Consider the following 18,001-nt stretch of genomic DNA (forward strand, 5'->3'; position numbering starts at 1 on the left):
TTGCAGTGTTTAATGGCAACATAAAACATGCTTGTACCTGGGCAGATAATTGTCTTGTTTTTGTAGAGCATTTTATTTTAGTTTCATTTTTAGTTCTCAAAGCAGACGTCATACTGCCACTACTTTATATCTTTTTATAATGTTAAACTAAAAACCTCAGCTCAGAATTTAGAATCTGATACACCGTATGTCCAAATTAGATCTTAGATTGGGCCTAAAAAAAATCCAGCCCGACCTGGCACACCCCATAAACTGTCAATATGAGACCAAGCAGAGTTTATACCCCACATTGTTTTAGCAAGTAGAGCGTTAAAACTGAAGTTTTTAACTACTTTAATTCTGAGTTGAATGAGTGAAATCTATTTAGAATAATGATTATAAAACTGTTTATGAAGAATGTAGCTACAAGTACTATTCTTGCAGATTCTATGTAAGCTAAATGTTCCTAGTGCCACCATGATACTTATCGATAGTGTAATGTTACTATAAACACATAGGGCCCTATCTTACACCCTGCCAACAGTCTTCATGCCTTTGAAACAATTTTCACGCCTTGTGCCTGCATTGTTTGGTGCTTGTGAATATATCTACGCCAATGGGCATGCAGTGCACAAACCCAACCTTTACACCAACAGTAAACAGAATATAATATAAAATAACATTGCTGTTCCCGTAAATGAGCTGCTGGTGCTCTTTCACAGCGCGAAACAAGCAGGTCAGTTTCCGCTGCTGAGAAGCACAGACGCACTGTGCTGAAAAGATAGCAATCTGCCAAAGTTAGAGCACATTAGACTTAAAACACACCCATGATTAATTAAGAGAATTAGTACATGCCTGGGCAAGGTGTACTTTTACTGTCGTTATCAGAATCACTTTATTTTGCCAAGTATGTTACACATTATAGGAATTTGGTAAGAGCAACACATGTATGACATGTAACAGTTAAACAGACTATTGACAAACATTACCCTACAAAAAAGGTACAATAAACAATAAATAGAATAGGAATAAGTTTTAAAGTATTAAAAGAATAAAAAGCACTGGAGAGCAATAGAAGGTAAGAAAAAAATATATATGTAGGTTTATGTTAAATATAATAAATTATTTTTTGTAGCAAAGACACCCTTAATCAAGCTGCACAATGCATAATTGACGGCTCGCGTGTAGATTACTAAAATAGGGTCCTTCATGTGAACAGCATCTGCCTTGTTTTTATCAATTGACACTAGCCCCTAGTTGAAGACATTGTAGATCTGGAGCTGAAAGCACTCTATGTTTTGTTGAGGCACCCAAATGAGTGTAGAGAGAAAAAGATAAACAACCTCACTGTGATAAAACTGCAGAGAACACACTTTCACTGTGAAACCTGAATGAACGTTGCATGTCTTGTGACCTGCTTTGGCAAAAAGGGCACTGAAACTTAAATGCTGTTAGTCATTATGAAATACTGTGACCAAACTCTGTGGCTTCTGTATGCTTCAGATATTTGAGGATTATTAACCTGAATGTGTTATCCACTAGTTTCAATCTGTCAAAGACTGTCAAAATTGTTTTGTAATATTCTTGCGCGTGTGTGTGGTGTATTTCACAGAACGGCAAGACTCCAAATCAGACAAACAGAAGAACAGCAGCGGCACTGAGGGAAGACCACACAGCCTTTTGCTTCTCTTTGCATTTCTGCTGGGCTGCTCTCTGCTTTCTGCCTGAGCTCTGCTGTGCTGCCTGTACTTTCTGAAGAGAGCTTCATGTGTAATGCCGTGCAACGCAGTGCAAAAACTATAGAAAAAATAGGAAATGCTGAAAACAACCTTTAAAACTCTCAGGCCTGTTCTACTGTTTATTAGAGGCTGTAGTTGTTTTCTTTCTCCATTGTTTAAAAGCTATGTTGAAAGAGAAACGCTTTGTTCAATGTTTAAGTTCAAAGGGAACTACAGTACCAGTCAAAGGTTTGGACACATTCTCATTAATAATTTATTCTTTAATTGTTTTAATTACTACATAATAGATTGATGATAATAGACTAAGGAATACATACAGTTAGGTTCAGAGTAAAGAAAAGCAGTTAAGTGCTCAGAACCGCTAGAACTCTTATGGATGGATGGATGGATGGATGGTTGGAAAACAGTGAAGAAGAACTCAGAACCTCTAGTATATAGTACAAGTAGTAACTTGTATGGACAGACAGAGAGACAGACAGAGAAAGAAAAGCAGTAAATAAGAGCTCAGAACCTCTAGAATTAATTTAGATAGATAGAGTGAGAGAGATGGATAAAGAGAGAGAGAAGGAAAAGCAGTAAACAAGAACTCAGAACCTCAAGAACTACCGTACTCATGAAGCCGAGAGAATCAGCCAATATGTGCAAAGTTGACATCAAAGCAAATAGTGCTACTTTGAAGAATCTAAAGTATAAAACATATTTTGGCTGGTTTAACACTTTTTTTTGTTTACTTCAATTGCATATGCATTCCTTTATAGTTTTCATGACTTTAATATTAATCTACAACATAGAAAATAATAAAACATAAAGAAACTAAATGAGATTAAATAAAGGGGTGTGTCCAAACTTTTGACTGTAACTTTTGTATGCGGTAACTCTCACTTACAAACGTAGAACCTCATAAAATCTTATCGGATCTAGCAAGTCATAGCAATAACAAAAATAATATGATAGTCAAACCCATGTGCTGTTTATACTCTAGAAATACATAAATAATAATAAATAAATAATAATAATAAAATCCAAAAGCTTTAGATCACTGGTTCTCAAGCTTTTAAAGCAATTATCAAACCAAAAAGCTTAACTACCTACTTTGTGGGTAAAATAGCTAAGCTGAAGTATAGCTGAAGGACTATTCGGATGGTGAGATATTGAAGGTAAAGTTGTGATTTATTCCCCTTTACGTAGGGAATAGAGAAAGAGGGCAAGGCTAAACTCATGCCTAAGTTTATGCTTAGCAATCAGATAATATTACTGCGTCACTACTTACTAACCCCCTGAATTAATGGCGGTATAGGAGCGAGTCAGTGCTGACTGGGTGGTGTGTTCATACACTCGTGTAGTGGCAGTGCTGATTTGGTGATATGGAACATTTTGTTGGGTATTTGTTTAAGTTTATGAAGAAGCAGATTATCAAGAAATTTAATAAGCCTTAGGTTCATAGTCAAGTGTTCGTATTTATTGAGTGGATTTGCACCACTTCTAAAAGCATAATGTAATATGTTGTAATAATATAGTGGTCCCAGATCAGCACTTTCACTTTCAGTTTTGTTATGATCCACTTTCCTGCCACCTCTGGTCGGTTTCTGCACTGGACTATTAAGACTAATACTTAAAATACTAATACTTATTTTGTAGTACTTATACATTTCTCCAAAGATTCCATCTTTTTGAGTGCATTGTTGTTATTATTATTATAATTATTTATTATTTTTAAAACAAGTGGTTTAACTGGAAGTTTTTTGACTGTTAGTTCATGAACAGGGTCTTTGTAGGCACTTGTTTATGCTTGCTGTTCTTGGCTCTCTTCAGTGCTTTATATGTAATAGCTGTGCGCATATAGAAGCAAGAAAAAGGCTAAGTTAAATGAAATGTGGTAATAATTTGGTTGCAACGGTGATAAATGGATGAAAATACCCCAAAAACTAAGTACTAAAAGTAAGTGTTTTTACATTGTGTTTAAATTGAATTTAAATGACATATTTATAATTTATATTTATTTTCTTTTTTACGTTTGAGTGTACTAAAATAAAGGAATATTTTTAAGAATTTCACAAATGTGCACTTTAAAAATTGTTTATTTTTATTTTGTGACTTTTGTTTTTAATGCTGTAAATCTAAGTTTGTCTCTTAATGAAGAATCAATTTTTTTTTTTTTTAAGTTATGAATTTGTTAAATAAGGAGCATTTCTATTGGTCTAGTTCAAACTAACTACAAGATTCTAATTGTCAGGAAAAGTAAAACATTGCAAAAATTGAGAGATAAGATTTTGCATAAACAGCATTATTTAAAAGCAAATGAAGGAAATTATGCCCACTCTATTATCTTATTAAGGCTAACAGTACTAAAGGTTTATTTTATGTTTAATAGCTGCAGTGCATTAACTAAGTGGCTAATGCAGCATTTGTCCATAAAGGCGAGACGATCTTAATGCAGAGAGCACCACTGTATCTCCACTGTATCTTACTGGAATGTTTTTAGACCACAACCCCTTTAACCTGTTTAAAGATCCTTCCAGTAAACGCTAAAGTGGCTGTAGACTCCTGTTAATCTGATATGATATTAGTGACTGTCTGACTCATAGGCTACGTTTACTCAGCAGGTATAAGTGGTTCAAATCAGATGTGTTATCTGTGGCAAAAACACTAAATCTGATATTTTCAGTTCTAATTTTGGCCTCTTTTTTATGTGGAATTGAAATGCGACACTTATCATTCCACACCGATCACCAGATTGAAATTCCTGTGTTTTTTATGTCAAGGAAAAAGACAAAAGGATGACAGCAGTGAGTGAAATTTTCAGTGGTGAAATAGTGGGATAACAGACCTTACTATAAATGTTTGTGCTGAGGTCTCTGTTCAAACTAAATTATAGAAGGCATAACTTCCTATAATTTAACCACTGTGTATTTCTAATTAAATGGTCAAAATGTGACAACACTCATAACGCTGCTGCAGCATCAAAAGAAATAAAATACATAAAAACTAAATATAAAGAAAAGTTACGAATGTAAATCAAAAAGTGTTTGTGGCAGAATAGCATAGCATTTTTACAGCATGCTTTAAAGGAGAACTCTGGTGTAAAATAGACTTTTGCTGTAGTAAAGCATGATAAAAAGTTCTTACCTTTGTTGAATAGCACACCTCCGCTCTCCTACTGTGCTAAGCAAAATGCACGAATTACTGGATCTCAGAAAGAGAGCGGAGGTGGGCTATTCAACAAAGGTACGTAATTTTTATCATGTTTTACTACACCAACAGTCAATTTTACACCAGAGTTCTCCTTTAATGCATTCTCTGTGATAGGCCCTGCTTTCAGCTAGTGGAATGTGTTGATAGCTCCTGTGATGCTGGAGAAATGAAACTGAAACTTTACGTGAAGCTTCATTCTTTTGCGTATGTGTGTGAACAGTTCAGGCGAATGTTAGATTTAGGTCACATTAAAAATAACGAAAAAATAAACAACAGATTTTGGTGAGGAAATTGGATTTTGATCAGAAGAACTTTTCTTGGAAAAAGACTGAATTGGGCTGGAAACATTTCACATGAAGCATACAGTTACTCAAGGTATTAATGTTGCACCATTTAAATATAATTTCATATTTATTATACTTGTACTCCAGCTGCTTTGATTCTGTTTTTGTTTTAGTTTAAACGTAAATACAAACATGAAAACATATCGGAACAAAACAAGACATTGAAATTATGAATTTGATCTATCCAAATGTGCTGAGGACAGAAGGTTTGGAATGTGGAATTATCAAGAAAGTTGATTTAAACCGTATATAAAGGAACATCATTTTAATTGGGGAAAACTGAAACAGCTACAAGGGTTTAATGAACAGTTCAAACTGCATAAACTTAGTTAACTCTGATTGCTGTGCTCTATGTTTGTGTGTGTGAGAAGATCTGAAGGTTTTACTGTTGTGCCTCTGTTATTTCTGTGTTTGTATTCATTTAAAATGAAATACATATATTGCTACAGGCTTGACTTTGTCTTTTTTTTAACAAACCACTGTGATCTTTTGAGCTGTGACCTTTATAAAGGGAAGTCTCTAGTGAAAAAAAATCACAAATGCTTTCTCTTAAGATAAAAGAGGAACTCTGATTGAGTAATATTATTTGAAGAGATATACAGTACTGTGCAAAAGTTTTAGGCACCTAAGCAAAATACATTCATTTATCTTAGCAATATGAGTGTTTTTGCCTGAAAAAAGCACCACATATGATTTAAACAGATGTAAATAAACATAAATACAGTAATACTTAACAAGAATTTATCATTTTTTAGGTAAGTGGGTTGTATCCTGAGCCAAGCTGTAGAACAAAGCGTAGAGATTCCAGATTTCTCCTGGACGCTCCTCAGCCAGCATGTGTATATTATGTTCAGTTCCATTAGCAGCTCACCTGATTGACCACATTTACCAATTTACCAAACCAGGTGTTGATTATTATGATGAGGACTAGAAATAATAACTCTATTAAACTCAGATGAGGAGGAGAGATTAGGAAATGTTTTTTTTTAAGAAAAACAGGGCTGTAAAAGCTCTGCTTTTTGTTAAATTGCTGTCTGTATTTATTGTAATGCTGTAATGTGTTATGTGTATACTGTATGTATACTGAGATAATAAACTCTTACTGAACAGATAAGAAGCTTTTTCTTTACTTAAAATTCCCACACGTGCCTAAAACATTTGCACAATACTGTATATATGAAGTAATTATCTTGTTAAGCACATCAAATGCTTAATAAATTAAACCTGTTGAGATCCAGATTCAGTACAGTGTTAATGTTATCTCAGGATCTCCAGTGGTGTCAATAAAAATGCTCAAGCAGAATTGCTCAAATTTGTTTTTATGGGTATACTGGTTAAAACCAAATGATTCACAGAGAAACCACATCTTAGGCTACGTTCAGACTGCTGGCGAAAACACTTTTGTGAGAGGTGTAAGAGTCTGTATGCTCATATTTAGTCTTTTGTATCATTTACAACATGTCAAACAATGACCTCAATAAATTCAAAGTAATGGAAGTGTGGGGGCCCAAAAAAAATTAAGTTTAGATACTGAAGCAACGACAGCAACATATTCAGATAGATTTGCAACATCTAGATGACAAATTTGACCTGATCTCTTGCAAATAACAGTGCAGCCAGTCATCTCAACAGATCTGATTTGAGAAACAAATGCATGTTTGACTGACTGCAGTCTGACCATTGTCAAAAGAAATAGATTTACAAATCTAAATTGACAGCAGTGAAAGTGGAAAATGTTTAATCTATACCACTAATTCCCTAAGACCAGTAAATAACTGTAAACCAGCACATTTTAACAGGAGTGACACACTTTTTTAACTTTATGTCATTTTTTGGCCACATGCCACCTCCAGTTCACACATTCTTAACATCAGGTCACTGTGGTTTCCACCAAATAAGAGAACACGTTTAGACAAGTTTCAGCACTTTCCCCCTGTTGATGAACATCAGCGTATGAACATATAAAGACATGAGCAAGAAGAGACCACCTGTCTCTCTACTCTTCTTCAAATAAACCAACAGAGATCTGTCTAGTGTTTCATAGTTGCCATTTAAATCACTATAACCCTGGATGAACTACCGCAAACATTACAGATAAAAGGATCTCAAGTAGATATAAAAAATAGAATTTGCATCAAACAACTGATAGCATAGGGGGCTGATATCTGATTTATTGTAATATATGATCAAGTTTACAGTACTGAAACTTCAGTGTATTTTGTCTGAAAAAAAACTAAACATCACATGTAAAAGATCACAATCGTATATTGCGATTGCTAACTATGCTTTGAGAACATAGAGGCCAGAGATCAAAAGCAAAAATGACAGATAAAATCAAACCATGCTTGTATATATATATATATATATATATATATTGTGAATGCTAACTGTGTAGAAAATAAAGTACTGATTCAATAACTGATGACATACAAGTCAGCATTCAAAAGCAACGATTATGGATTAAAAAAATGGCCAAAGGTACTTTCATTCATTTGTATTTTGACTGATTTGTGCATTGTACGGATGCAACCGAACAGGACCGATTTTAAAACAGTTTAATAACCAAACCATATATTAATTAAGAAATCAGAAGAACACATTAAATATAAAATAATAAAATCTAAATCAGTGTACAGCTTTTATTTATTTTATCATTTATTATCATAAGGCAGATACATAAGAACCTAATAATAAACTATTTTGAAACATACCCAGACATCAAAAGCAAGATCAAAGCTCCATAATTAATTATTAGACACAAAATTATTAAAACAAGTGCCTGGTTCTTCGCATTGATTAAAAAACAAACATCACAGCCTAAATCCAAGCTTGATTTGAGTACTGAGTACTTTGCTAAATCAAAAAGCAATTTCACAAATTAACACACAGAGTATTTTTAGAACTTGAACGACAGTAAAGAACTGACAGATAATAGTCAGAGATCAAAGCTAATACACTCAGATAAAACCTCACCTTATGCTCTTTATTGTTCCTGAAAGGATAAATGATTAATTAGTTGATAAAAACTCATAACGTACCTTAACCAGCTCGGAACAGCCAGGGTGTGAGAAGCTTCTTCACACAGCGCTTTGTTTCTGTTTGTGGTCTGTAGTTGCAGAGCTAACACAGCAGAACTGTGCTGTAGCTGGAGGAAGTTATTGACTGAGAAGCTGAATATAAGAATGCTGAACTCACCATTTCCTGTTTATTTTATTCACTGCATGTCTCTGTCTCAGGTTTCTTCATCATTAGCAGCAGCGCCTTCTGCAAACCTGTTACCGAGGGTTAATGGTTAGTGTGCATCTGTAGATCGAAACCTTTTATCGTGCAGTGCATCTGAACTGTGGTTAGTGCCTGAGAATATAACAGAAGAATAACCACTGTTTTCACAATGATCAAACTTAGACATTACCACTTCTGCATTATTTCCTCACATTATATTGGTTTGAATATATAAAACTGAAAACAGCAAAAGTTATAAACAGTAAATAAACAGTAAGTAAGATAACAGTTGTCTGGCATCAAAACATTAGGCGCAGAGCATTTAAGTCCTATAGGGCTACATGCACATTTTCAGGGTAAAGTGACTGTGATCAGATTTTTTCATGGCTGTGTGACCTTTACAATAACATTGTTTAAGATCTTGAATATGAAGACATTACCACTTCTGCATTTTTTCCTCACATTATATTGGTTTGAATATATAAAACTGAAAACAGCAAAAGTTATAAACAGTAAATAAACAGTAGGTAAGATAACAGTTGATAAACAGATTTTTCTGAAGTAAGTAAGATAACAGTTAATAAACAGATTTTTCTGCATGTCTTTACCTTGTTAATGTAATTCTGGTACATCAAAATTAGCTGCAAACAAATCTATTCTGATATCTGAAAGAAAGAACAATCAAAGTCAGTGTGGTCAGATCACAATACACCATAAAAGGCAGGTATTTAAATGATTACAGGTGCAGTCTGATTAGACACTGAATTTTGCCACAACATGGTGTAATGGTGCTTCTCCACATGCCTTATAAAAATGCTGAATAAGGGGATACTTTTAGGGAGTTTACTTCTGGGTGAGAGATCCTTGACTTCTAGATATGTCTCTATAACATGGGTCAAAGGTCACACTGCAACCAGGTTTTGTTTAGATTCAACTGGGATCGAGTTTAAGTACGGAGGTCTTTAGAATAAGCGCTTCTATCCTGCCTTCAATCTTGTTGAATGACACACTGTCCTAACTGCTGGTGTACACTGACAGCTGTGTTGCTGCCAGTCATGGCAGGAGAATGCTCACCCACACCAAGATATCTTGGCTGGCATCAAAACATTAGGCGCAGAGCATTTAAGTCTATATATATATATATATATATATATATATATATATAATTAATTCCTTTATACACTTATTAATACGCCATAACGTATGTGAGTCTTTGTTAAAGAACATAATACAAAGTATTTCAGCACTAACGCAAGTATTTGTAATGTGTGACAGCGTCCTGTATCATTACTACATCTCTGCTGTTTGTAACAAACCAACTCGTTTGAAAATCGGGTACAAATCGGTAGAATAAATACACTGGGGGCCGCATGGTAGACTCCTCCAATATGGCGGCCACGCTGACACGCCAGGAGGCAGGCTATGCGACGTCTACGTATATATGTCTATAGCAGCAATAATCACATGGGAGTGTTTATGTACGCATGCGCACGCTCTTTTAGGGAAACAACAGTGAGAGATTGCCATGCGGAAATAAATAACGGTACAGCTAAAAAAAAAAAAAAATTTTTACTAGTTTTATTCAGCTGTACTTTCTGAGTTAGACACCATGATTAAAAGGTATGTATAGGTTTGCTGTTCTTAGTTTAATCGGAGCGCAGAGCTCAGAGCAGGCCCGCGGCATGCCGAGACCTGTTATTTATGATAATTAATGATAAATAATTAATATTTAGATCCTCCCGTTATCTCCATGTATTATTATTTACCCGCGAAGAAAGAGAAAGAGTTCGGGATTACAGCAGCTAGCTGTATAGCCCGTATAGTTAACTATCAACACACAATGCTGTTACCGCCGAGTCACGGTGTTCTGTCGAGTTGTGCTACCCGTCGAAATGTGCTTCTTACCACCAGTGCGCATGCGCGGAACCACATCGTTTTTTGTTTTCATGTTTTTTTTTTACGTAATTCTGCTCTACTCCAGTGAACTAAACAACCGGAGACCACTGGCATATTTGTGTGAGTTTTCAAGTGTGTAAATGTCAATTAATAATAAGTATGCAATTCAAATACAAAATACAAATAAACGGTTTCTAATGACCCCTATTTACCCTTAACTGTGCCTTGATATTTTGATTCAGACTTTTCAACAATACTACCAGGAGCATTTTGGCATATGGCAGATACATATGATGCTTTTCTCGCATTTTTACGTTTACATATACACGCCTATTTTAATATTCTTTTACTGAAATCAACAGAAACTGAGAAAAAAGCGCCCTCTATGGTTACACAACTCGATGGTCACAGCATTTGGTGTAACACCTGTAGGCCTCAATTACAAGCGCTCATACTACCGGTTCTGAGTAGAAAAACTAAAATAAGTTAAAAATAATAATAATAATAATAATAAAGCTCTTTAGAACAGTTTTATAACCTCCACTTATTATTGTCTAATCTCTCAATTTGCCACATTAAGTGTGTGACAGTAAAAGAGAAATGGTCAAAATATTGTAACGTTACATGTTGTTTCTTTAGATACCCAATGTGGACGAAGTCATTGAACCATATGATAATCAGACTCTGCTGGTAAAACCTGTAAACTGCTTACATTTGACTGAAATGCCATCAATAGGTATTGTAGAGCAGTTATAAAAGTTATATATTAAACAAGCTGAGTTAATAAACTACAGAGAAGTGTGAAGCAGTCTTAAACAACACCCAGTTTTAATAAACCTGTTTGTGCCCTGCATACTTTTTCATCAGTTAGACATGTCTTTGCATGTGTTTGTTCCACTTAACCCTGACTGAGTTTAACTCAGAGCTATACCAGTTTTTCTTGGTTTACTTGGTTCTTTGGAAGTTGGTAGAACCTGTGTGGCTGCTTAAGCACTGAATATATTCTGTTGTGTTTTGCAGATGTCTTATCATCTGCATATTCCTGCTTGTGATCAATAAAGGTGAGAAAGTGGCACAACAATAGGACATTTAAAATGTCCTTGAAATTTTAATGTCCACTGTGTTTGCACATCTAACTCCCAGCTGACCACATATACACAGCAAACTACTCTACACAAACACACACACTACACACTTACAGAAATGCTACATGCTTACAGAAAATAGAATTGTTTCAGTGTAACATAATGTAAAATCTTTTTCCATTACCCCTGTGCAATTAAGGCAACATGCAATTATTTATAAATACAATCTTAAGAGTTATTGGCTTTTTTATTGACTTTTTATTATTTATATTTTAAATACTGTACTGTTTTTAATTGATTTATTTTGACACTATGAATATCCCCACTGTGGGACTAATAAAGGATTATCTTATCTTATCTTACCTACCTATCTCCTTGTTTCACTATTTATCTTTGTTGTTTGTAGTGTCCTCAGAGATGGCTGAAGCTGTTGAAGGAGGCAACGTTACCTTGCCATGTATATACAGTGGTAATGTACCAAAAAGTGAAGCGATTAATGTTTTTTGGAGGTACAATGGTAGAAATGTGTACAGCATCTTCAAAGGTAAAGTGTCTGCTGCAGGCCAGGATCCAGAATACAAGGGAAGAACTGAGAGTTATCCTGAGGCGTATGTACAGGGTAACTTCTCCATAAAGCTCAGCAATGTTAAAGCATCAGACAAAGGAGAATACGAGTGCATCTTGAATGCTGTAGGAAACCCTGAGACCGTACAGCTTATAGTGACAGGTGTGTATGTGAAGTTATCTTTCTATTAGCACTCAGAAACTTGATGATGATTTGTGATGTACAATGTTTCACTTGTCTTATGCAGCTACTAATTAAAGATGATGTTGGCACAATAGGGGTATTTATGCTAATGTGCAACCTGTAAACCTTGTGAATGAACAGATGTATGTACTGTGTTATATGGCCAATATTGACCCATTGTGGAAGTATTAGAGGCAAACAACAAATTAGTTCCACTGACAATGTTATTGATAGTTGGTAATGAATCTCGTTATGAATCTTGCTTTGTACTTTGTTCTAGACTAAGCTCTGTGTGTTCAATAAAGTCAAAAATCTTCTTTCTTACTGTTTCTGCACACTTTACATCTGCTAATGTAGATTTTTCACAAGCAATGCAGGTAACCCATTACAGCATATACACAGACATACTCTCACAGAATCTGCATTAAACCCTAGATCTTTTTGTGTTTTCTTTGACCACAGCTCCACAGCCCACAGCTCCACAGCCAACTCCTAAACCAAGAAACAAGGGTGTGGAATCAAGATCTGCCAAGATTTTACTTCTCTTCACTGCTCTGCTGGGATATAATCAGGTTCTTCTCTAAACCTTGACAATTAGGGCTGCTGCATTTATCTAACTCCTTATTTGGAATGAAGTTATTTTGTGTGTGTAGGAAGAAGGTTTTATCTTAAAATCTCACAATATGTGGCCCCGTTAATTCTTCCCTTAACACGAATCGGCCATCCTGTCCCCCTTGCAGAAAAACAGCCCCAATTCATGATGTTTTCACCCCCATGCTTTACAGTGGGTATGGTGTTCAACTCAGCATTCTTCTTCCTCCAAACACAACAAGTTAAGTTTTTACCAAAAAGTTCTATGTTGGTTTAGTCTGACCACAAGATTTTCTCCCAATCCTCCTCTGAATCATCTATATGCTCTCAAACTGCTGGCTAACTTCAGGTGGGTCTGGAGATACACTGGCTTAAGCAGGGGGACACGTCTGGCACTGCAGGATTTGAGTCCCTTTCTGCATAGTGTGTTACTATTGGTAGTCTTTGGTACTTTGGCACAGTTATTGGCAGGTCATTCATCAGGTCCCTCCATGTAATTATCATCATTTTAACCGCAGATAATATTTTCCACCGTAATTTACAAATAAATCCTTTAAAAATGGTACAATGGCTACGTTTACATGCAAAGCTTTCCTTCAATCCAAATGAATTAATTTCAATTGTAGAATCTGATTGAGGTGTTTATATGTACATTTTCTCCAATAGTCTGAGTAAACTCTCAATTTATATGCAGGCTACAAGTAATCCGTTCAAACATGACGCGCATGTGTAGTATCGCTTAGTGTACTCATAATGATGGCAGCCAGCATCAGGTGATATGGTGATGAGGAGCAACAGCACTTGGATAACTAGCTATGATACCAGAGTTTACAGTTGGTATCAAAGATGTTCACAAATCTTTGGTCACGAATCCAAGTTGAGTCTCAAGTCTCTTCTTTTTGTAATGAGCTTTCAATCGTCGTGTGCTCTCCAGTCTGTTAAGCTATATCTAAAAAATATAAGCAATTACTGATTTATCACTCCTTTATCTATTAGTCGTAATTAAAATCGTAATATTACGAGAATAAATTCATAGTATTTTGAAGGAAATGTAGTTGTAACTGCGTGGACTGCAGTGTAAGAGCTAGCACGGACAGGGTGTCATCTCGGTAGCCAAGAAGCCTCCCGGGAGAGCGCGCGTTGCTGTGCGGACATTTCGGCTGCCTTTCAGATTGGGTTTTGCATTGTAATATAATTATTTTAGGCCAACTATTATAATTTTATAGTGTTTTTATGTAGTGTTACAGATAAGAAGAGAAGAGGGTGAAGCAGCTTTTTGTTTTTATCAGACCAAAAGCATCAGTAAACAGTTTCAAATAGCGTCTGAAGACATTTTTAATAAAACTTTGTTTTGATAATTTGTATTTGTATTATTATACATTGATATATGTATCGATTTACCTTTTGTAATTTTACCTGATATTATTTTATTTGACCTTTTTACAATTTTACAATTTTCATAATTTTATAATTTGTCTTATCTTATTTGTTCATTTTACATGTTAATATTACGTGTACTGTTTTTCCTTTTCCAGTTTTTCCTTTCTATTCTGATTACCACTCTGTATGTACAGCATTTGAGCTGCATTTTAATGTATGAAAAGTGCTTTATAAATAATGTTTATTATTGTTATTATTATTATTATTATTATTATTATTATTATTATTCAAAGCAGTGAAAATCTCTGCACACTTAGGAGGCTTCTTGTTTTTCCTCTGCTCCGCTCCTAAACTGCAGCTCCAGCAGTTAGAATTAAATTTACCTAAAAATTTCTTCTCTCCTATTATTAGGACTTTAATCTTGTAGTGCAGTTTTTATTTTTTATTTTTAAGAGTGGCCCTAAAACGCCATCATACATGCACGATAGGTTCCGATTGGGGATGTTTTCGGGTACAGGTGTTTACAAGGCTCTTATTCTTCTTTATATCGTATTATTACGATAGGGGAACTTGCACAATCAGTGGCTAACTAAATACTTTTTTGCCCCACTGTATCTCTTGATGGTGATATATTGATATTTTGTGTATTGAAGTGAATAAATATTTTTGTTTTTAAATGAAGAATTCTCCAGTAATTTTGCACTGTTTTTTTTTTACTTTTTATTTGTCTTTAAATTTTATGATTCTTTTGCTGTTTTTTTTTAACTGAACCAAAGATATTCTGAACCTGTTAGTTATGTGTTACACTGTTGAAAAGAATGCAGAACCAAAGATCATAACGGTATGTTTCCCCAAGAAACATGTTCGCTGGACTGTTTGCGCTTCTGTTAGCAATCACATCATGTGAGACTGAACTAATACGTGGTTGCTAACGCAGGTTATCTTGCATGTGCCTAGGCCTGTCACAATAATAACTTTTTGTGGACAATATATCTTCCCAGAAATTATTTTGATGAACAATATTGTCATTTTAAGATCATTTAAATGCCACTGACATAATGATAGAATAGAATAGCGTAACAAAGCAATTATACTCTTTTAGAGACAACAACATTTAATTAATCATAGTTTGAGACATATAGTTCTTTATTCACCTACTGCAGTCCAAACTGTGTGTATAGAGTCAGTTATTAAGGTATAACCACCATTATTAAATATTACAGTCATGTCCATTTATTGTACGATAAGTCCATAATCGTGTGATTGTGTTTCTGTGTTAGTCAAAGTCCCACACTCCAAAAAAAAGGTTTATATAAGAGACACAACCATGTAAGTTACACTACTCATGCAGCAATACTGGCTACTGGTTGCTGCTTGTAATAAATTCAAAGCCCTAAGGATGGCCTATAACAGGGGTCAGCAATTACTTTTGGACGCGAGACAGATATTTTCCAAATCATTTTCCCCCCCAAAAAAATCTGTTTTTGGAAAATGAAGCAGTTAAACCCAGGAAAAGAGGAAAAAGTAAATATATAAACACACTGCTCCTCACATGGGGAACAAACCATGCCGAGCATGACAGAGAGACAATGAAGGCGTGTAAACCAATGTTCGCCAAAGAAGCATTTTATTTTTTTCATTATCGGTCATTAAGGACATCCTACTATTTCTAACCTCATTCTGCTTCCCTTCTGTTCTTTCTCCTGTCCCACTATTCCCCTTGGCCTCCTTCAGGCCTTGCCTAAAATGTATTTGCCATGTTCTCTATTACTAAATGCACATCATTATTTGTAAGTCGCTTTGGATAAAAGTGTCCGCTGTATGCAAAATAATGTAAAAAAACTATGCAATTATGCACTGTAACAATGCTAACTCTAATACAACCCCAGTTTCAAGTTGAGATACTGTGTAAAATTTTAATGAAAACAGAAAAGACCCATATTTTATTCACAGTTGAACATAAAACACATATGGGGTTAAGAAAGTTAAGGTCTATCTGGATGGGATTAGTTTATCAGGTGGTTCTGAGGTAATTTTTTATAGGGCGGTCCTCTGTGATTTTATTCCCATCCGGAACGATCATGTACAACTACAGGCTGATTAACCTACTGTTTTTCGTTGAACTATATAGCTATTTGTCCCCCTGAAAAAAATAATTCCATCCAGATTGGGCTTTACACATTTTACCATTTGATGGAAACATAAAATCATTAAGTACTTGATGGTAGCAACACATTACAAAAAGGTTGGAACAGGGCCAAGTCTACCATGGTGTGACTTGTAAGGACTCCATTTTAACAACAATGTCTGCAAATGTCTGTTTAAGGAGACCAATTGCAGGAGTTTTGGTTTAATCCTCTGCTTGTTTTAAGGCATGCAGTTTCTGTAGCAGTGCTTCTCACTCAGTGCTCAGACCTGTCCCAACTCACACCCTGCTCCATCCTCAAAGTCTACTGTCTGGTGACGTCAGCCACACGCAGCGCTATTGGGTGAGAGCCCTACAGGGTGCATGAATAAAAACAGGCACAGTTTTTTGGGACACAGGCCATTTATCCACCTAAAGACCCCTGCATGCTGCTGATTATCAGTACTATCAGTAAATACTACGCTGTTATTGAGTTAGGTTAACTACATTAGTCTCATCTCTTGTTATTCACCTAACAATTCAGTTATTTAACAAAAATAATGTTACTGACAAACATTGCGTCTCATTGCTTTGGTAACTATCCAGCAAAGCTGTACATCATTAGGAATCACTCAATATGAAGGTGATGCTTATTGGATGACTGAAATTTAAAGTTGCTCATAGTGACGCCTTGTAATTTGTTTTTATTAATGTTTTAGAGCTTGTTACTTGCATTTTCTGTTAAAAGCATTTGTTTCCCTTATGATTTTTAATAGGAGAGCAATGATCAACAATGCTGAATTCTAGCACAATTTTAAATGTATTAAATATAAAAAGTTAAAATTACATATTATGCAGGATACTTAAAAAAAATCTAAAAACCTTTAAAAGCCCAAAATCTTGACATACCCAGGCAAAGCTCCTGCTTTCAAACTTACATGTTCTATTAAACAACCAAAAATATATGTATATATGCATTGCAAATCAGTCAATTCTGTTTTTTAAACATTTTTGTTTACATTTTACCCAACATCACAACTTTTTTAAAACTGGGGTTGTAGAACATTATGAATTTTTAGGGTCATTCTTCTTTAAATCTCTACCTTCTGTGCCATTGCAAGTGTATGTACTGTTACAATAAAATTATCACATTTATTGTGACTACCTTTGTTTATATTATTGTTTTTTTAGCTTGTGATTATATGCACTGTGCATGCCAGAATGTCCCAAAAACATAGTTTGCAAAATGCAAAATCTGAGCTGGTGTCACTTGTATCAATCCACTTCAGTGAGGCCAAGGAAAAGCTCCCAAGAAACAGAGAAGTTTCACTTTCAGTTGTTTAGAAAATGCTTCTATACACCAGTTTATAGTGCCATCTGGTGGTTAAAAGTACTGAGTGCTGCTATAAATCTGCTCTGTGTGGAGATGTTGCAGGATATTTTTTTCCTAATACAGTTTCTAAATAATTGTACATAAATACAACAAACATGTTGTGCAGGTGTTGTCCAAGTCTTAACAGAACTGTTTCTTTTATTAATGCAAGTTTTATTGGTCACTCTGGCAACACAGTTGACTTAAGGTATCTATCAAGCTAAGATAAGTCATATCTTTTCTGTGCTAGCAGTTTTCATATTGTTTAAAGTCTTCAAAGACAATTAGGTGACACTCATGTTTACATGGCCTCACACATGTGAAACAA

At 35.0% G+C, this 18,001-nt stretch overlaps 1 protein-coding gene across 4 annotated transcripts in view; it reads left to right on the forward strand.

Annotated features, from left to right (window-relative positions):
• The window catches only part of LOC111189606 (CD276 antigen homolog), a 223,566-nt gene that overhangs the window by 92,670 nt on the left and 112,895 nt on the right, over window positions 1-18,001 (forward strand). For 2 of the 4 annotated variants that reach the window (XM_049471338.1, XM_049471337.1), the window contains exon 4: window positions 1,592-1,747. In XM_049471338.1, the coding sequence (XP_049327295.1) occupies window positions 1,592-1,707 (116 nt within the window). In that variant the 3' untranslated portion in view covers window positions 1,708-1,747. Of the gene's footprint in view, window positions 1-1,591; window positions 2,144-18,001 lie in introns of those variants that run through there. The other 2 variants (XM_049471341.1, XM_049471339.1) reach the window with 2 other exon arrangements.

Source organism: Astyanax mexicanus, chromosome 23 (assembly GCF_023375975.1).
Source record: "Astyanax mexicanus isolate ESR-SI-001 chromosome 23, AstMex3_surface, whole genome shotgun sequence".
Classification (NCBI taxonomy): Eukaryota; Metazoa; Chordata; class Actinopteri; order Characiformes; family Acestrorhamphidae; genus Astyanax; species Astyanax mexicanus.